This window comes from Glycine soja, chromosome 12 (assembly GCF_004193775.1).
Source record: "Glycine soja cultivar W05 chromosome 12, ASM419377v2, whole genome shotgun sequence".
NCBI classification, from domain to species: Eukaryota; Viridiplantae; Streptophyta; class Magnoliopsida; order Fabales; family Fabaceae; genus Glycine; species Glycine soja.
Window position 1 is genome coordinate 3,545,433 of NC_041013.1, and position 24,340 is coordinate 3,569,772.

Consider the following 24,340-nt stretch of genomic DNA (forward strand, 5'->3'; position numbering starts at 1 on the left):
AATAATTACATTTACAAACTTATTCCGTACTTGATGGAAAAAAAAAAAAAAACAATTCAAAGTGCCAACATGCCAATAAATTGATTTGAAAAAATAGCTCCAAAAACAAATTACTTCTTTTGCATCCCAGAGAATGGAATTTCTACTGATATAAAACATTATATACTTATAGTAGAGTGGCATTCGCTTGCATGAATTGAATGAATTATGGCAACCAAAATTACACAAGTGATGGCCTTTAAAGATAATGTTACAGTAATTTAATTTTAAGAAGAAAAATAAAAAAGTAAAAGAATCTATTGTTATAGTCGCCATCCATGCATCCATCCATCCATATCACAGAAAAGATGAACATGAAAGGGAATTATTAGACACAACTTACTTCCAACAATCAACAAAAACAGTAAACCGAGTTGTCATGCAGAAGAAGCTATATAATTTATCTCCAAACAGAAAAAAATAAATTAAAACCAAGATAAACAATAGGACAAGCATTGATTCGGTTTCTAATCAGCTAGATTGAACAATCTATTTACAACCCAAGTCAAAAGGGAAACAAAAGGTATCAAAACTATAATTACTATGTTCCACTCAAGTCACCCTGAAATGTTGGACAGAAAAAGCATCTAAGTTCCACACAGAAGCAAGGAGTTATTTTGATACAGTTGAACTATCAGGAATGAACCTGCTGCTGATTTCTAACCATTTTAGTCGAAGTGAGGTGTTGCTGCAAGGGAGTGTTCAGCATTTTAGCCGAGCTCATGTTTTGGTTCTGCTGCAAAGGAGGGCTCAACAATCCCACATCCTCAATAACACGAAAGACAGTAACTTGCAGCACTACTTCTTTCATTCTAAGCAGCTCAAACACACAGACATCACCTTCCCCTAAATTGTTCTCTAATGAAAATTCAAACCACCCCTGGCTTAACTTGGCTCTACCTCCTCTATAGAGGCAGCGAACAGGCCACTGTCTCCCATTAGAGATCTGAAGTTTAATAAACCCTGAAACTCCATTCAAATGCTTTTCTGCAAAGCAGGATGGCAGATACTGGAAAAACAAAAAGAGGAGTTTATAGTATGCAAGATCAACTATTAAAGAAGAATGAAAAGGTATGTATGTTGTGTTGAATTCAAGGGCTCACCATTATGCATCCCCTATATAAATAGGATGGCCGCAGGACAACCCGACAGAAAGGATTAGGTGGTTCAAATGCTTTTGCTGCATTGATGGCCCTCTCTCTTTCTTCTGCTGTTACAGTTCTTTTTCTTGCAGAAGCACTTTCATAAAATCTCAAGCGCATTTCTACCTCCTCTTCGTGTTCAGCAGAGGGATCTTGGCCATCTGCACTTGCACAAACTGTGTTGATCATAAAATTCTATTTCAGATAACGAGATCATAGAAAGAAAACCAAGTCAAAAGATACTACTAAGACCTGATTTTCGCTTCTTTCTTGTAGTTTTTTTCATCCTTTCCTCCATGGAAGCACGCAATTTCAATTCTTCAGTAGATCTTTTAAACTCGACTGCATTAAACTGAAGTCCTATGTCTCTGGTCAATCGATTATCTAGTGAATTGGCAATTCTTGAAGAATGGGCATTACCACCCTCTCCCCAGTTTATGCTATTAAGTTTAGATCCATTGAACAGATTCTGCAATGCTGGAGGTGTATAACTCTTCCCAGGCATCATTTTATCTACTGATCCAGTAAGAGCTTGATTTTGCAATGAACTGGGAGCAAGGTGGGAAGGTGATGAATCCGAGATTTCAATGGAATCTTCATCTTCCATTTCTTCAAATAATTTAAGACGATTTGTGAAGTGAAGCCCTTCATTACTGCTTCGCGTGGCTGATTGATAGTTTATCTCAGAGGTAGCCAAATTAAAAATATGGACACTGAAAGATGACTTTCCTTCGTATTTGAATACCAACAAGTATCCAATGCTAATTGAATAGTGTTTAACAAACTCTTTCCAACCATCAAGGAACCAATACTTGTTGTCTGCCTTTTTCAATCCTACACGCCAGACACTACCATCAGGAACAGAGAGGGTAACAATTGGCAATAGTTCACCCCCATATTTCCTCATAAAATTATCTGGAAGCCTCTGCAATTCACAAGTCAAGTTAGATTCCAAATATTGGTAATTGTTAGTAATACAGACTGAAGAAGGAGCATTCCACTGTAACGATGTTCTAAACACAAAGAATCAAACTTATCTGATGAAGACAATAGGCAGACTGTGCCCAATTCAATCACTATAAAATGCCCAATGCCCACGACCAAGAAGAATAATGTATAGATGATACTTTAAGTAAACATGGTTTGACATGGATGCAAAACTCAATTTCAGATGCAAAACTAGACTAATTCTTGAAAGAAGTTCAACTTTTAAATAGGCTAACTTCAGAATAATTGGAACTTTTCAATGTGACTAATGAAGCTCAAATGTCAAATACAGAATTAGACTTAATAATAATTCTATAGATAATTTTAATATAATTACATTGCATGGATATGTGTTCACTTCAAGTTAAGTGCTTCCTCCATCAGTTCTAATGTATGTTGAGAGATACTTAAAAATCTCCACCAAAATAAAATTGGTAGGGATAATAAAATCAGTTTCAGTGCATAGGGGGAAAACACTGTTCCAATGCATGATAACTGTGTTTCATACTTGCTAGAACCCGTGGCAAAAGAAATTGGAAGTGCTCAGTAAATAGATTAGATCAGATCTCTAAAACCAAGCATCAAATTAATTTATATTTATTAAGTATGCAATTTATCAGAATTCCCTCTGGTTAAACCCTTATTTCTTATGCCGAAGAACCCATCAACTCACTAGTCAACCTACATAGTCTAATTTGAAGAAAACAAAAAGTCTAGCAATTTTGCAGGAAGTTTTTCACCTAGGAATATAGAGAAAACTGAAAGGCCTATATATGAGAGCACACAGTAGAAAAAAGACACAAAATTAACCAGCCACACTTTTTTGACTTCAAGTCCAGGACTAATTCAAGTGAGCCAACACTACTAAGTGTCTCTTCTAAAATCCTAAGACCTAAACCCCCAAAAGAAATTATGGTTTTTCTTCATAACCATTCAACCTGTCTTCGGCGGTAAAAAAATTAAATGCAGGCCAATCATGAAATTAATATAACAAAACCCAGGAATTTAAGTTCAGAACTCATAACTCCACTACAAATAGTCTTTTTTTAACTAAAAAAAAATTATTAGACCAACCATTTAATTTTTTTCCCAACCCTAACAGAACAAACAAGTACAGATAGTAATTGGTATTCACAGTTCAGATGGATTTAAAAATCCAAACTTGATGAAAGAGGTGACAATGTTTGGGAATTGGGGGTGGTGTCGGAGTGTAGAAAAAGCAAAACCCAGAATCATTATTTACCCATTTCTTTCACTTTCACTCAAATTTCTCATATACCCAACAATAACAATAGCCACTCCAAAACAAAAAAAACAAAAAAAAAAGTGGAAAGAATGAGAGAAAATTGAGGTACCAGTTGTTGGTTGGGTTGGACAGTGGAGGGTAGAAGAAGCTTGTGGAAAGAAGGGTGCGGCATTTTCTGAGAGTGTCGGAAGGCAGAAAAAAACCAAAACGTTAAAGCATTTGATGACCCTTTAATTCAAAGTTGAAAACTTTGGGCTTCACCTACTCAAATTCTTCACCTTTCAGATCTACTTCGCCATCACTCCCTATTCTCTAGTCCACACTCTTCTCTGCTTTTTGAGTCAAACAATGGTTTTTTTTTTTAAACCTTGAAAAAAAAAAACCTCAACTTGACATATATGAAAATGTTATTAAAAAGCTAACGAGTCACGACTCGGCGAGTTACAAAAGCTAAGCGTTTCATTTCATTTCCCAGTTTAGATTTTCTCGTTCAATTCCCAAAACCCCGTTTGTTTTGTTTGGCTCTCAAGTTAGGAAATTGGAACAGAACAGAGTGGGTTATTTGATTTCATCATTTGTTGTGTTTGGTCCCTATGAATATGATTCTCCGTAATGTACACAAGAGACGTTACCAATTGGAGAAAAACACAGAGAGCCACGGCACCTCCATTTATAGCCCTCCCTATAAAAGATAAAAACGACAATGCTTTGCCTAGCCAAGTAATGTTATCAACGAAAAGCGCATTATTTTCCAATCACATTTGAATTTTTTTTCGCAAATTGAAATATGTATTTGTATTAGGCGAATATCTAGGATATTGATTAAAAATTTTAAAATAAAAATATTTTTATTATGAGATAAAAATCATATTATTTATAATCTTTTTTATATTCTGAATGATTTATACAATAAATATTTTTTATTTTAATTCTTTAATCCATATCCTAAAACTATTCATCACCTGCATTCTTTTTTTTATCACGCGTGTTTGTGTTTGGTGAGTAAGTGACCACAAACTTTGGGCTTTGGGCTTTGGGCTTTGGGCTTTGGGGACACTGTCCTTCCTGTGTTGAGATTCAGAGACCACATCAATGACATCCTAATTTCGTAAAAAGTTAAAAATAATATATATATATTAATGACCAATAAATTAAAGCAAAGCAATCCCTATGAAAATAGATGTCTTTAAGAGTAATGTTAAATTTTGTTTATAAATTTTTATTACAGTACTTTATAATGAAAGACTAAATGTATTTAAATGTCTTGGAAAGTAAGAGAGTTAGTAAAAAAAATGTTATAAAAGAATTTAAAATTATTTTATTTTAAAATAAAATGAGTAACTTATACCTAAGTTTATGATTGAAAATTTGCATTAGCACATGTAAATAATCTTAAATGTTATGTCTTGTAAGCTTGTTCAAGTAGAATCATTTGAGTTTACATGTAATTGAAAAAATGGTTAATTTTTTTAGAATTTTTTTTAAGAGAACTATTAACTGAGTTATTAGGATATTTTTTTGAATTATAAAGTATTGGTAAAATTAATTGTTAAACTAGTTATAAACATAAAATGACATAAAATAATACATGTTGTATGTTTTTTTACTTATAAAGAAAAATATATTTTCAAGTAATTATAATTAAAATATTTTAGTTAAGTATTTTATGTATAACCATGATTTAAATAATATTTATTTTACTTTATTTTTAATATAATTGTAATATGCATGTATATTATAGATAAAATGTGTTCGAAAGATAATAAATCAATTAATCTAATAATTTTAATATTTAATTACAAATAATTAATTGGTCAAATTAGTATTTTTTTTATAATTTAATATAAGTAAAATAGCATATGTTTGACTTTCAATTTGACGGTGTTTGGTTCATAATTTGTGATTGAAACCCAACACCTTTAGTAAGCTTGGTTAAGATAAATAAGAAATGTAATGTAATTGTTTTGGCTCCAAATAATAATAATAATAAGTTAGTTTGCTTATATTTATTGAACGTGGGATTAGTATATACTTATCACTTTTTTTTGTCTTTTTCCTATATAAAGTGGGAGACGATTTTTTTATCATATAATTTAAATAGCTATTGAGACATAATTTAACTAAATATCTTTTACTGTTCATATGTAATTTTATTTTATTTTTGTTTCATTATGTAATTATATAGTTAATACTAATTTCTTTCACCTTTCGCTCTCACTAATTTTATCCTTCAATATATCATACTAGAATGTAGAGAACGTGTCATTTAGGGGTAAATAATCTTCTGAATAATATATGAGAAAAAGAAGAATTAAAATTATGATTAAATAACATATATTATTATATAATGTCAAATTTCAATTCTACAATTTAGCTATGATTTTTAATGTTTTCTTTAAATTTCAATTCATTACACATAAAAATTGGGATGAAAATTTTAGCCGTTATTTTTCTAACAAATATCACCATCTCATTATCTTTTTCCAGTTTCTTTTTTTAATGCTAATATAAGGATCTAAAATTTTAGAATGAAAAGCACTTATTGGATTATAATGCTAAAGTTTTTATTTATTTTTTTGTTGCAAAATTAACGTTTTTAATAGTATGTAGAAATATAATTCTTAAATTAATTTCAAATGTATGTAATTTTTTATTCCGTTTAAATTATATAATTTTGGTGCTGGATTTTTTTATTTCATTTAAGTCGATTTCAAATTAAATTATATTTCTTAATGGATGTGGCACTAATCAAGCTATATTAATGAATAAATTTGCAATCAATAATCAAATGCTTAATCAATTGATAAATAATTTCTTGAATAAATCAATTTTATTTATTACCTTAAATATAAATTGGCAATGAATTTGCTTAAAAAATTGTTACATTTATAATTTTTAAAAAATTATGTCATGAATATGTTTAGTAATGATAAATAAAATTATATTATTTTTTTGTGTTGTCATTTTTTTGCTAAAAATTATATCCAGTTTAAGTCATTTAAAATGAATATTTTTAAAATTGATATTTTTAATCATTTAAAAATGGATATTTTTTTGTTCAGTTTTATTCTCTTTCGCTCTACTTTATTTTTAACTAAAAAAGTTTATTCTTAAATAATTAACAATGTCAATCTTAAAGTGATTGACAAAACAAAAGAAATATGAAAATAAACTTTTTAAAAAAAATCAAAGATTAAACTAAACAAAAAAATAAGATAAAAGATCAAATTAAACTTTCTAAAAATAAATAATCAAACTAAACATAAGAAAAATGACCAAATAATAAGTTATTTTACCATAAATAAATAATTAAAATTAAATACATAGGGTGTAAACATAACAAGAAAAAGTACTCCCTATCCGCAGGGAAAAAAATCCACAATTATATATTAAAAAAAGATATTGTAAGACTTTACTCTATTCTTTCATGCCGTTTAGTTTAATATTTAATAGGAAAATAATCTGCACAGTTAGGAAATGTAACTTTTTATGCACATGTCGGCATGAGGAAAACTAATGGGGGACCACGAAAAACTAAAGATGACAATCCATTGGTAATTTCCTTGTTTTGTAAAGTTCTCTCACTCCACCATTTCTCTTTCTGTTTTTGAGGGATCATTCTCTGAATAGTATGAGATTTGCTCCAAGATCCATCTCCACAAATGACAATTGGCAAGCAAAAGAAAAAATAAGTTACCCCAGCAAATTAATGCACTTACTATCACTCATTAAAAATCAAATTACCATACAATTAGTGAAATATAAACAATTCATCCTTCAAGTGTAGGCACAAAAGACAACATTTGCGATATATTAAATGAAGGAACAAAAATGGGGGATATATTAATTGAATACAAGTTTTCCTTTTTACAAGGAATACAAGTGTTTTATGAACAACAAATGGGAACAATTTGATTTTAGAGTGGTTTTTTAGATACGTATATACAAAAAAGATTAAAAAAAAGTGAGAGATTAAAAAACTATATCCAATGTCAGGTATCATATCAATTCTGTAATGTTCAAAACTTCAAATATTGAAATGCTCAAATTAAAATAAAAAGCTTTGAAATTATGAAATTTTAAATATAGTGGAAGAAAATTGAGAGCTAAGAGACTTTTAATAATATTATATTGATAACATGTTTATAAAATCTAGAATACTAACCATAGTTATGCGAATTATATTTTTAACTAAATAGAAAACAAATAACAAGGGAAAAATTGAATTGATGATCATATATTTAAAAGATAAGATTATTTATTATGTATGTCATGTTACCAAAGGTAATAGCCAAATGATAAGTGGTAATGTCTAATAGTGGAGTGTTTCTATATGGATACACACCATTCTGTAATACAATTCCTACTGAGATCACTAGCATAACGTAAATCAAATAACTGGATTCAAACTAATGTGGTGCACATCCGGTTCTGAATATGTGAACACTCAAATGATTTTGGTCTTCAAGTTCAAAAATGCAAGTGTCACCTTTCATGAGCTTCTTATCACGCACGAATTTTCCCCATCCTGTCGTAAATCTGAGTATAGCTTTTATTTTGATATCTTAAACAAGCCACTTCCACTTCCCAAAATTTTCCTTCCGAATTCCGAAGAATGATCTGCTTCACTGCTTCAAGAATGTACTTACAGGCAAACTCAGTAGCAATGTGCTGCATGCAAAGATAAACCTCAATTTATATCACATTATTCTGTGTTCTAAATGAAACTGTGTCTTAGGAGTGTGTGACGTGACTTAGATAAACACTCCCAACTAACATTTGAATCAAGAAAACTGATTTGGTTTTGTATTTTAAAATTTAACATGTGAAATAAGCATGCCACTCTATAGTAGTGATACTAATGCAGAAAATAAATTCATATATGTACCAATGTGCAATGATCTTCCACATTGCATTTTGTCATGAGGTGCTTCCAATGAGGATCGCGAGAGGTAAAGGACTCGACCAATTTGCATGCTTCTGAACTTTCAATTTTGATTGAACTCATAGGCTTTGGGAAGTCCTTAGAAAGTAAGGCTTTGTTGCTGAAAGGAAGATCTATTACATACATAAAACAAAAATTTAAGAAATGAGATATTTTTGGGGGGTTATAAAGGCCAAATTTGTAATGCTGTTTACATGTTCTGTTCAAAACATTAGGTCAAATCAAATTTGAACTTTTTGAGATTGTAACCACATTTATGTGTATGTTTGAGACATCATATTTACCTTCTTGACAAGACTTCGATTCATGGTGGTGTAATGAACCAGCAGAAGTTTTTCTTTGTTTACTCTTGTTTGTTGTCCTTGCCAAACTTGGGATGGAAGCTTGTTCTTGTCTTGTTTTCTTTATCTCACATCCATCAAAGAGTCAGGCATTGTTGCTGAAAGGCAGATCTATTTACAAACATAAAACAAAAATTTAAGAAATGAGATATCTTTTGGGGATAAAAGAGGAACATAAAGGCCAAATCTACAATGTTTAGCCCTCCAATCCATTCTCACCAAAAAATTGAGGGATGGCTGCTTTCTTGTCTTGTTTCTTCGAGGCATAGCCTCTCCAATCCATTCCCACCAAAAATTTGAACATGGAAGCAGTTCCCTCCATGATATGTGAAAAAAAAGAACTCATGAAGCACCACCGAGTTGTCTTTCAGAAATTGTGACCAACCATTCTTCATATACACGTCATTTCCTTTCTTCCAAATAGTTACTAGCCACTTATCACCAGAAGGGCCTATAAGAACTGCATTACTCCACAAGTCTTCATTCAAATGCTTAAGGAACTCCTCTGGGACTTTCTGCAAGTTATGACAAAAAAATCCAATTTCTGAACTAGTTTCTCAGCATCCAAAGAAAGGAAAACATTAATATTTTCTCAGTAAGAAAAAAAAAAAACAACAAAAGCAATGTAGCATGAGATCAGAGAGAAAAGCATAAAGAAAACCAGAATTAATCACCAGTAGCTTGGTGTTCTTGATGATAGTGAAGAAGACTGCAAGGTTGTCCTGATGATAATCCATGTTGTTTTCGTGTAATGAAAAGTCTCCCATTGTGATAGAGGAACAATGAAATAGAAATTGGAATGATACTTGATAGAGGTACATATATGCTCCACGCACAAAACTGGTAATGGTAGTAAGTGGTTATTCAGTTTAACAAAAAGAGAAAAATCAAACATGTACATCGCATGTTAATGGATATGATACATTATATTATATATGCAATAAAAAAACAGACATAAAAAAGAAGAAAAAGATATTATGGGTATGAAGGAGAATGGAGTCTTTGCACTATATATCCATCTGCCCCCTCTCCCTTTTTGTTTCCTTGCACAAGAGTAAAGCAATTTAAAGTGCTTCGTTTTCATACACATTAGGAACCTGCAGTGTGACAGAGGAACATAGACGGAAATAGAATTCTGAAATCATAAAGGTACTGGTCCACCAACAAAAATGGTAATGGTTGGTCAGCCTACTTATAGTATGGTTTCTACCTGTGATTCAAGTTTCTAAGTCAAAACTCCTAATCTAGAAGAATTAGTAACCTTAATTACAATTTCAGATAAAAATATTTAATAACAATGGCTTGTTTTTAGATAATTTAATAATAATTTTAATTATTAAATATCGTTTAAAAGTATATTAAAACAAACAAATGATAATAAATATAACTTAATATTAACTATAAAAAACAATTTAGTACAGGAAAGCAAAAATAAAGGAAGGAAAGAAACTAATGACCAGAAGCAAAAATCCTGTGATATGATCTGACAATAGATGATGATGAGAGATTTTTATTTTATTTTGTGAGTAGCAGGAGCCAAACCAAAACCCCAAAGATGATATGAGAGATGTGAAAAATGTAATGAAGGAATAAAATGAAATCGGGTCATGATTGGTCTTATGCCTCATTTGAAAATTGAAATGATGGAGTTAGGTATTATTGTTTTGCCAGGTTTTAATAAAATAAGAGATAAGAGATGGGAGAAAGTTTTGAAATTTAAACTGAAAAGAAAATAAATAAATAATAAAATTTTATTTTTAAAAAACAAAATTTCTCCATTTTTATTTTTCAATAAAATAAAAAGTGTAATTATTTGAGTTTTTATTAAAAAAATCTCGTTCAAATATAGCATAAGTTACAAATTCACATGGCCAATCTGGAATGTAGATTTATTTAATGCATTCTTAGGCCAATCTGAAAAAAAAACGACTTTCACATTCTCTAAATTTATGTATGCTTTTGGTACGGAAATATTTATTGTGATCTTCCTCCTAGGAATCGGTCTTTCCATATGACAAATATATTTTTTATTGGCTTAAATATCTTATTTTTCGTCCTTGTAAATTTATTTTTATTTTTAATACTTGTAAATTATATTTGTTTTATTTTTTTGTCCTAATAGTATTTTAGATAATATATATTTTTAATTATTTAAAGTGTTATTTAAAGTATTTTAAAGACTAAAAACAAAACAAACATAATTTAGAAAGATTAAAAGAAATTGTAAGGACAAAAAAAAACAATAAATTAAAAAAACTAAAAAGATACTTAAATTTCATTTTTTAATTTCTGGTAAAATCCATTCTCCATAATTGCTTCTGAAACAAGTTTGCCACCATATTCCACCTGGATTAGTTAACCTTTTTCTATGTCTTGGAATCACAGACACGCCAACCATCAGCTTCAATCTCTTCAACATTCTTAAAATACAAAACTCGTGTATCTTGGTTTTTGAGGTATGCAGATCAATTCCTTGCTTCGTAAGTAACTAATTATTGTTTTTTCATTCTTCTTATTTAAACACATTTTCCCATTGTTCTTGTTTAATTTAATTCATATCATATTATATTCTGGATTAAATGTGCCACGTACAAATCCATGAACGTTGTTACACGTTCATTTCATTCTTATAAATAATATACAAATGTTGACACCACTTTGTTTCTATCACCACAAAGATTGTTCTATTCTGTCCTACACACGTATTGACCCAGAAAAGAAAACTTTTTTTTTTTTTGAAGATGGGGATGGATGAATTTTTTGCCATGTCCAAGATGAGGAAAGCAGATTTGGTGAAACGGGTGGTGGTCATTGCCGTGATGGCTATGTTTGTTGCAGATGCAGCTGATACAAATGATGTTTATAGTCCATGTCTTGATGCTAAAGTTCAGAGAGGAGATGGTTTTACATTTGGTATTGCATTTTCGGACAAGCAATTTTTCTCCCAAGGTAATGGTCCACAGCTTTCACCTTGTGACAAACGCCTCGACCTCGCGAACAAAGGAGCACAGCTTTCTGTTTTCAGGCCAACGGTTGATGAGGTCTCCCTACTCACCATCAATAGGAGCACCTCAAACCCGGTATGCAATTTCATGTTTGTCATGATTCAAAATTGAATGTTTTGTATTGGATAGGAGATGTTCTCAGCAAGATTCATGAGAATGATATGTTTGGTATTTGACTTGGTTTAAAAGGCTTTAACACTTTCTCTTTTCTAGTCCCTTTCATTATCATGTGCTGTGGTAATTGCATCAATTCAGCCATGGGGCATTGCATTAGATAATGACATCTGACATAGTTAGTGTGTTATGTTTGATTGATAGCACTCTATTATTGAGACTGTCTATTAGATAATCAATTTTTTCATGTGTTAATGATAGCAAGGAAGAACCTTAGGCCATTTTGTGATTCATTTTAGGTGACTTTCAACTGGTATACAATATTCCCTGGCAAAAGTTAGAAGAATTCCTTGAAGTTTTGATGATATGTATGGTTTCTGCTTTGTTATGATTTCAAAGCTGAATGCTCCTGTAGCCACATATTCTTTAACAAAATTTTGGTTAGTTCTCTATTAATTTTGTGAGTTTATCAGGGCAACAATGCATATATGGTTGCATTTGCTGGGCAGAAATATGCAGCAAGGTCACTACCTATTATGTTTGCTGACAACAGTCACACAATTACTAGTTTCACTTTGGTAAACTCAATTGACATGCTCAGGCTTCGCTTCTCTAGTAATGTGATTTCCTTTAGGACCGACTCTAGGACTGTCATTTTTAATCTGAATGTTGAATGATTAACAGGTTCTTGAATTTCAAGAGGGAACCCTTCAAAACTTGTATTGGAAGAGTTTCGGTTGTGATGGATGTCCTAGTGGAAGCATTTGCCTGAATCAACAAGACTGTGCAGTTCCAAACAAAGAGTGTCAAAAGAATGGAGGGACTGCCTGCAACATGGGAATACAGTTGGCATTTTCAGGCACTGACAAGAATCTCGATGCTCTTAATTCTTGGTACGAAGTGCAAAATCTACGGCAGTACTCCCTCTATGGTCTATTCTCCAATCTTCGTGACTCCATCATTGGGCCATATGAAAATCTCTTTTAAGTCTACATATTTCCAGCTTGTACGCATGGTAGGCAGACTGTACCCATTTAACTGTTATTTGTGAGTTTAATAGTCTTTCATCTTCACATTCAAAATCCCCAACAACTTGTCTATTTCTATTTAGTCTAAAGTTATTGACGGAGGTTTTTCCACTTAACAAGACACGGAATTATGTTGATCCTACACTAAGGAAATCATGTTATGCAAAATCATATAGATACATTAAATTGACCAAAACATTCACAAGGACATAAAGAAATGTAGGTCATCAGTCCCCAATTAAAAGGCTATAAAAGAGATTCAGAATTTGTAATATATCACGCTAGAAGACAGTTATATATAACTCTGAGTCAATTTGGTATCCCTTTAAAATCAGAATGAAAAAAATTTGAAGATGAGTTTTTTAAACATTTTTTCCTGCAAAGCTCATAATAGAATATTGCAGCCCATTTTCAGGAGTACACCTAACTGACCATTAAAATAACTCTTTAAGCTGTATATCATTGAGAGAGAAAAATCTTGTTGCCCCAATAACTGCCAATCTGGTTACGCTCAACAACTAGATCCCCCATAACAAGTTATCTAGAATCTTATGAATTTTCAGGCTCAATTATAACATTAAAGCCAAATTCATTTCCTGGCTTGAATGATTTTTTGAGTTGTTCTTGCGTTTGGGTAGTGCTTATCTTCCGGTCCTTTACATCCAAGTTTTCCTGGTATTGTGTCATCAAATGTGGAAATAAGTTTATATCCATGACAGCCACATATGAAGGGGTAAAAATCACTTGCCTTTTTCACATAATCAGCCATGGTAGAATTGAGTATTTCTTGTATTGAAAACTTGGTGACACGTTCTTCCCCAAGCATCTGTACAAGGAAGTCCTTTGGGATCTGCATGCATTTCCTTATCAAGTTATCTTCAAGGAAGACTAAAGCATACATGATAGTGCTTACATTTTATTTATGTTGATGTTATTGACAATATTACAGATGAATGAGAAAATAACTTATGGATTAAATGATAATAAATAATAATTCATCAAATATAAAGAAAACTTGATTGGAAATCACGCACCTTTGATGATTTTCCTGGAGCAGTTCAGACATCACATGCACAATAACAATTTAATACAGTTAAAGCTCATGAACTGCAAATTCTTATGCTGTAAAAATACTGAAATATGATGAGCAGGAAAATGAAAAATCATATCAACAGCAAGAAATAAGTATTGAATTTGAAAAGGAAGCATCTATCAATGTAACTGTGAAGAGTAAAATGAAAATCAAGTTTCCTTTCTTTTCCCACTATTCTCATCATTGGTTGCATATTTGGTATCAATCTAACAGAGACAATTGACTACTATAGAGGATAGGGTCAACCAGTGAAACCCCTTTTCACTAACAAATACAGAAAGTGTCAAAATGGGCATCCAATTGGTAAAGCACTCATGCAAAAACCAAGATCAAGACCACCAATAAGAAGGATATGCTGGTCATTTCACAAGCCTTAGTTGAGCAAGAAAATGAGTAGCGAATAAAATGGTGACTAATTAATTGTCCAGGCCTTGGAAAGAGAAAGAACTAGATATTTTGTAATGAAGGTATAAGCAGCTGCCAAATGGTATTTCACATAAAAGATCGTTATCAGTCTTTACTTTTTAGTAAGTCTGGAATGTGGTAGGAAAATGGAAATACCTCGTATTTAAGAAACACTTGAGGATTAGGGAGAAATCTTGCAGCAAATACCAAATGCTAAGCTCATGTGTGTTCTTGGCAGGGAATGAAAGTGAATGACCAATAGATATGTTCAGGGTATGAAAGTGCATGTTATCAATAATGCAGCTTCTTACCTCCTTTTTGCATGCGAAATCCAGGAACTGGTGGGGCAGTACGGCCTAAGTTTGTTAGGATCCTGTCGAATACCTTCTGTGTTTGATCGCCAGTCAAGTCCACTCTTAGCTGCAATTTAATCCATAAGATAGTTATCACAACATCAAACCCAAAAGTAGTAGGGTACAGGGAAATGAAAACTTAAAAATAACATGATGCAGTAATTTATAGAAACACTGACACACTCCAGCAATATAAAAAATAAATAAATAAAGGATAGAAGGGGGAGACTAAGGAGAAGGCATGTTATAGTGATATACTGTGTGCATATTTTTTTTTGAAAGGCATATTTGAAACTGCAGGTTGCATTGTATGCTAGTGGTGGCAATGTCTGATAACAACCAAAAAACATATTTATAGCAATATTAGCTTCAATCTTGATCAACTTGTATAAACAAAAGTAACATGAAGTACACTATGACGACAGAAACAAATTAAAATACCACATGGGGAAGACTTTGCCTGATCAATTGAGCATGAAGACTACCAAAGGTTTAAGTTGAGGCTAGTTCTTCAAGGTTATCAAATTAATAAACTTGATCGGAAAAATTAATAATCATTCAGTACAAAAAATTGCACATCAGTTTATCAAATCATATTTCAGCCTTTTAACTGAAAACTCAACAAAGCCAGTAGGAATATGAATTTGAGACACGCACAAATTCCTCCATACAAAAATATAAGATTTATTTATTTATTGTTATAGATCACATTTTTCCATCTATGACAGTTCTGTTGAGAGAGATAGAAGAAAATATGAAGAGAAACAGAGAATAGAAGCTAGGGAGAAACAATTTGGGATACATAGTATGACAACATAAAGAAACACGAGATAATTTCCTGAAAGAGCCAGAATAGCAAATCTACATTGGAACCAGTATTTGCAGTGTGCTCACTTGTATCTTATTTTCATCTTCAGAATCTACTACTATTTTGGCATTTGCTAAGATGGCTGAAATATCGTTCGAATCTGTAATTGATGCTTCCAAACCTACAAGGCAATAGCATGATAATATATTAATGTTATTATAGCACTGACTTTAACTCACAGCAAAACGGGTATACAGGAAAAGACAATAAACCTAGGACATTGTCCACTTTCTGTACTTAAAACTTCGTAGAACATCCATTCATATATTTGAAATCCAACAAAGGAAAATGGGTCCAAAAGTTACCTGAATTAAGAGCTGAAATTGGTGTAATGAGATGTGTGGGAGTTGTCTCGATGGGACTAGAAAGAATACCTAAGCTGCAAGGAAAAAAGCATGTTAAAGCAAAATAAATAAGCCGTGTGTTATCCTCCATGTATATGCAAGTAATAGCCAATAGGGTTGCTAAATAAGAATCTCAAAGAAATAATGGTAAGTGAAGTAATTTGAGTACCTCATCCTCTTGGACAGAGTGGGACCGAGAGAAAAAGTGGCTCTGGATTTTGCATTTGGAATGGCAAGAAAGTGAATGCAGCAGGTTTTAGTTCTAGAGAATGGGCAAGTTGTGAAACAAGCAGCTCCAAATGTTAGGGAATTAGACTTGGAGGCCATCACCATGTTCGTGTCGTGGCTTATGGTTGCTGAATGACCATGTCTTATCCCTTAAATCTTTTTGAGGATGTGCCACACCAAGGTGGGGTCACGTTACAATTCCAATTTACAAACTATCACGTGGTTGCTTGTTTGATTTCATGATTAACTGATTTTACATAAATTTATATGTTTGATTTTATGTTAAAAATAATTTAAATTCTAAGTTTAAATAACTTTTGAATCGTTTTTCTGTTGTATAATTTTTTTTTAATAATGAGTCTGACTTTTAACTTATTTATGTCAAACATAAATCAGATGATTTTATAATTAATTTTATAAAATTAATTTTATTCAAAATCAATTTGGTTAATGTTGATCTAAACATTCATCAAGTGTTTTGCAATTTATCTTATTAGTTAATGCTTACTTATCTTCTTCAATATAATCCTCGTAGGAGAGTAAAAAATTTATTTTATTAGTTTTCTTTATTTATTGTTTATTGACTAAAAATATAATATAATTAAGCGTATTCCAGTAAAAAAAAACTATAAATAAATAATTCATGAGCCAATTTAAAAAAGACAAACAAAATTATTAAAATAATCTTTTTATTTCTTTTCCAATAATTCATATTTTGTCTCACATATATTGCTTTCCTAAATGTGCTGTTAAAAATGTTACGATAACCTTAAACAGAGTAATATTTTATATCAAGAAGATTATAATGGATACATTTAATATTACATTTGACTAAATTTTAATATTCCTAAATATATTTTTAAAATTTCATATAATTAAAATTAAAAAAAATATTAAATTACTCATTTAATTCCTATAATTTCACGATTCTTACATTTTTAATTCATAATTTTTTTAATTCTTTTAATTTTTATAGTTTAAAAATATTTTTTTAATCCTTATAATTTTTATTTTAATTCTCTTTTAGTCCTTATAATTTAAAAATGATATTTTTAGTTCTTATAATTTATATTTTAATTATCTTTTAATTCTTACTATAAAAAATATATAAAAATAATTAGTTATAAATTAATTATAAATTATCAACTATTTTTTTTATAAATTATCTTACGATAAATTAATTATGAATTGTCAATAATTTTGTAGTTAATTATAATTGATAATATTATTCATATTTTAATGGTAAGAACTGAAAAAAAATTAAAATATAAAATATAGAGACTAAAAATACAACTTTTAAACTATAGGGACTAAAAGAAAATTAAAATACAAATTATGGACTAAAAAAACCACTTTCAAAATTACGGAAACTAAAAGAGATCATTTTCAAACTAGGGACTAAAAAGATAAGAATCATAAAACTATAGGGATAGAATGAATAATTTAACCAAAAATAAATAAGAATTGGAATTTGTTAACATGGCTGAAATTTCGTTGGAATTTCAGATGGACTTATCCAATCTTGAAAATTTAGAACAGAAACAATTACTGATGGCCAGGACGAGCATATACATTAGACTGGTATCAAGCATTAACTTCTCAAGATTTGACTTTTCCTGTCACCATATGGACAATGACATAAAAATCATGAAAATTTTATATAAATCAATCCTTCTATTCTTCCATAACATTCTCTAAATATAAACTTAAAAATTCAATTAGTTGTCATTTTCTTTTTATATTTATGGCTTTTTCCAGGTAGTTGCTGGTTTGCTTCTGAGCTTTGCCCATAATTTCAGTCCTTCGATAAGGATTGACGCTATATTGCCCTGTGTCATGACATTTCTTTCCCAATGGTTTGGAACTACATTTAACGCTCGGGGAATCCAGCAGAATTTTCAAGAGACGAAAATTCAAAACTATTTTGCTTTTACCCATTAAAATGAGAGAATAGTTACCGACTTTAGTACAGCCATTAGTAGTTGCTACCAACTTGAGAATTCCTCCAACTGTGTAAATCTTTGTCTAACCGTATGGTGTGCAGAAAGACCAAAGTCCACTTGGGAAGTTTCAACTTCAAGATGCTTCAGCCCAGCTGATTTACTTACTATACATTGCAAACAACTATTGAAGAAAGTAAGGGATCAGATGCTCCAGTAATATCACCACCTTTACTCCTAACATGAAAAAGATAATCAACAGCTTTTTTGGTAATAACCTCGCCGGGGATTAATACTGGTATGCCCGGAGGGTATGGACATATAAGCTCCCCTGAAATCTCACCGATGCTCTCCTCTATCGTTACTTTTCTTTTACTTGCAAAAAAGGCATCTCTAGGGATCAAACTCGTGATTTTATCATCAAAGGGTGCATGAACTGTAAGCACTCTCTCTTCAGGTTGCTGAATGGTAACATATGTTGCAGCCAAATGCTTTATTCCTGATAAAAGCCTTTGGACATGGTCCCTACAAGTTCCAAGATTGAATGCATAAGTAATAGATTTATTCCCAACAAGTTCACAGACGACCCCGTAATCTCCATATAGGATTTCGTCTGCTTCGTAACCTGATAAACCAACCTTCCAAAAACCCACAGTGAGACGCAATGGATCAATTGCAGGAAAGGTTGGAAAGCTTGAATTCTCAAGCACTGATATACCAGGGATTCGTTTTAGCGTGCACTTTGCCTCATAAGCTAATGCCATTGCTTGGTTGAATACAACATCAGGGCTTTCACTAAGTTGAGCTCTAGCAGCATCCAGGGATGCCAAAAGCAGATAACTAGGGCTTGTGGATTGAAGAGTTTGGAGACATCTAGAAATTTTTTCCTTATCTACAATATTTCCCGACATGTGCAGCATAGATGACTGAGTCAGAGAGCATAGAACTTTGTGAGTAGACTGTACAGTCAGATCAGCTCCTTGCTGGAGGGCTGAGTTAGGCAGTTCAGTATGAAATCCAAAATGTGCACCATGAGCTTCATCAACAAGCAAAGGAATTTTATGAGAATGACACAGCTCAGAAATCTCACTCAAATTGCTGCAAATACCATGATAAGTAGGTGAGGTGATGAAGACTGCTGCTGCTTTTTTCCCTTCCATTTCTAGTTCTTGTATGGCTTTCAATACCTGGAACAACATCCAGCCATCCCACCGACAGAAAAAAGAAGTGAGAACTAGATAAGATTACTAGAAGAGAGTGCTAATATTGAGGAAAGAAAAAGTCAGAAATTCAGAATAATGGCTCATCTTTTGTGTAAGAGTTCAAAAAACCTATTTAGAATTTTTTTTTTAATGAATATGACAATTCTGTTCATGTTAACTGCTTGCATGCAATTTTTTTTTTTTTTTCATCAGTAAATTTTCCATGAAGGTAAGCATAATATGATATTGGACACAACCAAACCACCTGTAATGGAGTGACACCACCAGCAATGTCCCAATCATTCTCATAGTCAGGAACGATGTACTTAGGCACTGCACCAGATAATACCAAAGCAGATATAGCTGATATATGAGAATTCCTTGGAAGAATGAGAAATTCCCCCGGAGAACAGGTTGCCATTATTGCTGCCTGTATCCCACAAGTAGTACCTCCAACAAGAAACCATGTCTGCGACGATCCAAACAGTTTGGCTGCTTCAGTTTGTGCTTCTAATATGGGACCCTGTGGGCAAAAGAGGTTGTCAAGCTCCGGAAGCTCGGGCAAGTCATGAACAAATGGTCTTGTTCCAATGAGCCGAGTCAACGAAGCGGGCGCAGCACGCCCTCTGTTATGTCCAGGAAAGTGAAAACTGGCAACATTTTGCTCAGCCGAAGCTTTCAATGCACTAACTAGAGGAGGTAGGCCATTTTGTTGAAGCACCGGAGAGTTGTTCCTCAAAACGTGGTCGTTTCTGATTGCTATTCTTCCAATGCTTTCATCTTGCCCAACAGAAGTTACAGAAGGCGGTGCAAGGCTTCTTTCCTGCATAAAATTGTTTGCTGTGAATTCAATACCCCAATTAAACAAATTTTGGATTCTTCTCCATAACAATAAGCGCAAAACTTCATCAAACCCTAACAAATGCAATGCAAGAGCATCACTTGCAAACTGTACAAATCTCCTCTAAGATCATATGAACTGTACGGCACTTGCTGTAAATTTACAATTGGATTTGAAGTTCGACCGCGACTATATTTTGTTTTACAAATGCTTATTAACTCTTGGGGCAATCATTGAGGTTGAAAGGTTTCACTGTCTCGGACCTCAACGAATGAATATGGTTATACGAAAAAAGAAGAATGCTGAGACGCAATCGAAATTGTTGTACTCACAAAATAGAAAGAAAAAGAAAAGATTATAGGAATTAGGAAGTGAAGGAGACCTGGGAGCAACGAAGCCTGAAAGTGGAAGTGTTGGCAAAATCCTGGACATAAAAAAAAAAAAAAGTAAAGTAAGGAGCATAAGAGAAAGAGAGAGATTCTGTGATTAGAACTTACTGGAAAATGGAGAGGGCATAACCAGTTTGACATGCAAGAGAGTGAGAATGTAGGAGACATCATCTCCTTCCACGTTTCTCTGACTACAGCTCCGCTTGTTCTTGCTGGGCTTTTTCTTTAATTTATTTCATTTTTAAAAATATTTTTGTGGATAAATATAAGCGAGTTTTTTTTTTTTTTTTGTAACAGACACAGAATATTTTTAAGGGTGTTGCTAGGTGTAGCCAGCAATATTGCTGGTGCACCCATCATTTCACTTATTCATGTTTCTTCTTCCATTTTTCTTTCCGCCGTGTTCCTCCGCTCTCCTCCGCGAGTCTTCATCTTCTCTGTTCGTGGCCGTTTGGAGTTGCATTTTTTTGCTTCTTCTCTTCCATCGAGGTTAGTTTCACTTTCCTCTCCGTTAATGGCCTGTAACATTAAGGTAGAGGACTTACCTTAGAGAACTTAGGTTAGGAATTTTGAGTGCGGAAGAAGTTTTGAAGTTGTAACCTTAATACATAAGAAGTTCTTCCATAAGTATAACTTCTTCTGTATGTCTCATACGGATGAAGTTATACGTACGGAAGAACTTCTTCCGTAAGTGTTTCTGAGTTTGTAATGTTTATATAGAAGAAGTTCTTTCGTATGACTCATACGGATGAACTTCTTTCGTAAGCTTTAAATTACAACATACGGATGAAGTTCATCTGTAAAAATCATACGGATGAAGTACTTTCTTATGATTCTTACGGATTAACTAAATCCGTATGTTATAATTCTTACTTACGGATGTATTTCATCCATTTAAAACTTACGAATTTACTAGATCTACTAGAATACCAGTTACCCAGAAAAGCCAGAAAATATGTATCTCCGCTGAAATAAAACCACCACCAGTCAGAGTTTCACCTTCACCAAACCGCTACCTCTCTCAACACTTGCAAAAACCACCACCAACAACAGAAATCAGACCACAATGTAAAAAACAAAACTTTATATGCAAAAGAAAACGCATAACCAGTGCCAATTTAAAGAAAAAACAGGGAGGAATAGAATTGGAATTTTTAAAATATGCTAGGTGCACCTAACAACACCCTATTTAACTTAATAAAGAGAGAGAATATTTGCAAGGCTTAATTACTGTTCCTTAAATTATTTAAAATGTATCAATTTGGTTTCAAAATCTTAAAACGCTCAATTTAGGTCCTTCAATTGTTAATAAGAGCATCATTATTGCACACATGGGAAACAACTCCTTAGAGGAAGCAATGCGCTTGCTAGACAACTTCCAATGCCCGTGCCTATGGATTATTGCTAGCAAAGCAGCAATTGCTACCCATAATAAATTGAGTTTAAAAAAAACAAAACCTTTAAAATTTATCTCATTTCATTCTTAAAAAAATTCTTAACTTTAATTTATTTTCATTCAATGATTTAATTTCTCACAATATGAATTTGTTTTCTAATTTCATGTCAAATTCTCAAGTTCTCACAAATTCAAATATGCAAAATTTCTCAAATTTATAAAACTCACAAAATAATTCAAATCCAAATATGATAAATTTTTAATATCCTACGCTTCCATTTGCTCTAACTCATTGGAAGCAACAAAAGAGTGTTACTCCATTGTAAAGATTTATTGCTTAGAGTTATTTATATTGGGAAAAGTAAAAATAAATTATGTGTATATGTTGGTCTCATTCAAAATAACTATTGCAATTTGCTGCAATGTGGATGTTCTAATTCCTCAATTAGATCCCTTCTGTCCTATTGAGGTTGATGTTGTTAAGATTGTGAATTCCGATTATTTTCATTTTGGAATAGTGATGATTAAAAGTCATAATATTAATTATTATTATTTTAATATATATATATATATATATATATATATATATATATATATTTAAAAATAACGTTTAAGGACCTTCCTTCTCCATTCATTGACATGGCTCCAAACTTATCCGAATTGGAGCTTCAGGGCCTATGAGATGCTTGTTGGGGCTTGCCGAAGTGTAGGACTGTTTTTGTCAGAGTTGTTCTGATCATCATCGTCATCTAGTTGAATTTGAATTTAAATTTGGAATATTTCAATTTTTGTTAACCACCAAAAAAGTAATAAAATAAATTAACAATAAAAACTTAACACCAAAATGAATAGAAAAGATAAAAATATTGGATGAGAAAAAAGTTTAAAAACATAAACTATTCTAAAAAAAATTAAGAACCAAAATCATAAATATCAAAAAATGCATGGACTAAAAAAATGTAAACTTTTTTCCCTTCCTTGCTTAGGGTTTAAGTTTAACTTTAATTTCTTCACTGCCTAAGCTGCCGCCTATCCAACTAGCATGTCATTACTTTGTTTTTATAAAATTAGACATTAATATTTACCATAAAATTTATCATTGATTAAATCTTAGACCTGGCCTTTTATCTTTTTCCAATGTCGTTAATCATCTTTGTCAAAGCACCTATATTCACGTTAATCATTAAAACGTCCACTAAATCAACGAAGTTAGAAGATGAAGCAGACTTGCAGAGAAATGGTGGTAAGAAAACTAAGTAATTCCTTTGTTTCATAATAATCATCATATAAAAAAATATTTATCCTAAAATATTATTATTTTAATTTTTTACTGTAATATTAATTTTTTTCATTTATATCCCTTATTATATTAATGATATGAATAACATAAACTAAAAATTAATCAATGATGATAAGGTTAATTGTAAAATTGATATTCTCTTTAATTCATTTATTAATTTTTCTTATGTAAAATAACCTAAAAAATAATAATTATAATAGAACGGATGGTGTACTATTATTCATAGGATTAAATAGAACACAAAATTAGAAAACCAAACTAAAGTTCAAATCAAATTTAGAGGACAAAAATTATAAATAGATAAATGAATAATACTACTATAAAGTTACTTTATTGATAATGAAAAATAAGTTCGAATATAAAAAATGTAAATATTTAGAACTTCCAATCTTAAAACCATTAACCACACCCCACTCTTGAATTAATCCTTAATGCATCTCTCATTATGTTTAAATTGCTTTTTATACAGAAGTACTATTTACAATTTGAAAAAAGTTAAATATAAATTAATGAAATTTAAGATTGTACAAGAGATTTGGAGTCACGCAATATTTCAATAGTCACCAATTTTAATTGAATAGTTTATTAGAGCAGTAGTTAAATTTGTATAAGTTTCTATTTTTTCTTTTTAAACGGTGAGCCCACAAAACTTATCTAAATTGAAAAGTTTAAGGAAGTCAATAACTATTCTAATTTGTGATTATAGATAACCACACAGTCATGCACTGGTATTAACTGATCTAATCTAAACTAGGCCCTAAATACACTTTTTTTCCTAGGTTAAATATAGCTAGAGTGGCGGGCAACTTACGCCACTAAAGTCAAAAGTAAACGACTTAGGCTACACTCATGTTATTGTCTTTTTTTTTTCATAGTTTTTACATGTACAAGTCAGAAGAACAATATCAATGCCCATCCACATTCTTCAATTATCGGTATAAAAATCAAAGCCACAAAGTCAAAATCTAGCCCCCGTGTAATTAACGTTATTCTTTTCTAGAATGGGACATTCATTTCATAATCTTATCTCGCCAAGTTGATCAGATAGAAATGTCAAGCACGAACGTTAATTGGGGGTGGTACGTACCATTTCCTTTCCTAAAGTTCAAAATCCTAGTTAGCATTAACACTATA

General features: G+C 31.7%; 3 protein-coding genes and 2 pseudogenes across 5 annotated transcripts; 1 reads left to right on the forward strand and 4 right to left on the reverse strand.

Annotated features, from left to right (window-relative positions):
• Nucleotides 1-416: 416 nt before the first annotated feature.
• LOC114379965 (B3 domain-containing transcription factor VRN1-like) lies at nt 417-4,083 on the reverse strand. 2 transcript variants are annotated; one of them, XM_028338824.1, is made up of 4 exons: nt 3,524-4,083; nt 1,434-2,106; nt 1,143-1,357; nt 417-1,048 (listed from the first exon to the last, which is right to left on the reverse strand). In XM_028338824.1, the coding sequence occupies exons 1-4, from the start codon at nt 3,584-3,586 to the stop codon at nt 674-676; spliced, it is 1,326 nt and encodes a 441-aa protein (XP_028194625.1). In that variant the 5' UTR covers nt 3,587-4,083; the 3' UTR covers nt 417-673. The 2 variants fall into 2 exon arrangements, with proteins under 2 accessions (XP_028194625.1, XP_028194626.1); XM_028338825.1 differs by having other exon boundaries at nt 1,143-1,342; nt 3,524-4,081.
• Nucleotides 4,084-7,687: 3,604 nt separating this feature from the next.
• LOC114379966 lies at nt 7,688-9,667 on the reverse strand (annotated as a pseudogene).
• A 1,641-nt stretch (nt 9,668-11,308) lies between these two features.
• LOC114379970 lies at nt 11,309-12,966 on the forward strand. The gene is made up of 3 exons (XM_028338830.1): nt 11,309-11,780; nt 12,293-12,397; nt 12,504-12,966. Exons 1-3 carry the CDS (start codon nt 11,442-11,444, stop codon nt 12,804-12,806), a joined length of 747 nt encoding a protein of 248 aa, XP_028194631.1. The 5' UTR covers nt 11,309-11,441; the 3' UTR covers nt 12,807-12,966.
• A 119-nt stretch (nt 12,967-13,085) lies between these two features.
• LOC114379971 lies at nt 13,086-16,281 on the reverse strand (annotated as a pseudogene).
• Nucleotides 16,282-17,573: 1,292 nt separating this feature from the next.
• LOC114380198 (arginine decarboxylase-like) lies at nt 17,574-20,748 on the reverse strand. Of its 2 annotated transcripts, none has more exons than XM_028339166.1 (4): nt 20,619-20,748; nt 20,504-20,545; nt 19,546-20,103; nt 17,574-19,265 (listed from the first exon to the last, which is right to left on the reverse strand). In XM_028339166.1, the coding sequence occupies exons 1-4, from the start codon at nt 20,679-20,681 to the stop codon at nt 18,246-18,248; spliced, it is 1,683 nt and encodes a 560-aa protein (XP_028194967.1). In that variant the 5' UTR covers nt 20,682-20,748; the 3' UTR covers nt 17,574-18,245. The 2 variants fall into 2 exon arrangements, with proteins under 2 accessions (XP_028194967.1, XP_028194968.1); XM_028339167.1 differs by having other exon boundaries at nt 20,641-20,736.
• Nucleotides 20,749-24,340: the final 3,592 nt, after the last annotated feature.

What these genes read in the sequence shown, in the direction of transcription:
- LOC114379965 (XM_028338824.1), bottom strand. Translation starts at nt 3,586, where the DNA reads ATGCCGCACCCTTCTTTCCACAAGCTTCTTCTACCCTCCACTGTCCAA. An exon ending in AAGAAAGAAGCGAAAATCAG is followed by an intron (nt 1,358 to 1,433) that starts GTCTTAGTAGTA and finishes TGATCAACACAG; the next exon opens with TTTGTGCAAGTGCAGATGGC. An exon ending in TATATAGGGGATGCATAATG is followed by an intron (nt 1,049 to 1,142) that starts GTGAGCCCTTGA and finishes TTGTTTTTCCAG; the next exon opens with TATCTGCCATCCTGCTTTGC.
- LOC114379970 (XM_028338830.1), top strand. Translation starts at nt 11,442, where the DNA reads ATGGGGATGGATGAATTTTTTGCCATGTCCAAGATGAGGAAAGCAGAT. An exon ending in ATAGGAGCACCTCAAACCCG is followed by an intron (nt 11,781 to 12,292) that starts GTATGCAATTTC and finishes TGAGTTTATCAG; the next exon opens with GGCAACAATGCATATATGGT. An exon ending in CAATTACTAGTTTCACTTTG is followed by an intron (nt 12,398 to 12,503) that starts GTAAACTCAATT and finishes AATGATTAACAG; the next exon opens with GTTCTTGAATTTCAAGAGGG.
- LOC114380198 (XM_028339166.1), bottom strand. Translation starts at nt 20,681, where the DNA reads ATGATGTCTCCTACATTCTCACTCTCTTGCATGTCAAACTGGTTATGC. An exon ending in TCAGGCTTCGTTGCTCCCAG is followed by an intron (nt 20,104 to 20,503) that starts GTCTCCTTCACT and finishes AATTTTATGCAG; the next exon opens with GAAAGAAGCCTTGCACCGCC. An exon ending in GTGGTGTCACTCCATTACAG is followed by an intron (nt 19,266 to 19,545) that starts GTGGTTTGGTTG and finishes ATGTTGTTCCAG; the next exon opens with GTATTGAAAGCCATACAAGA.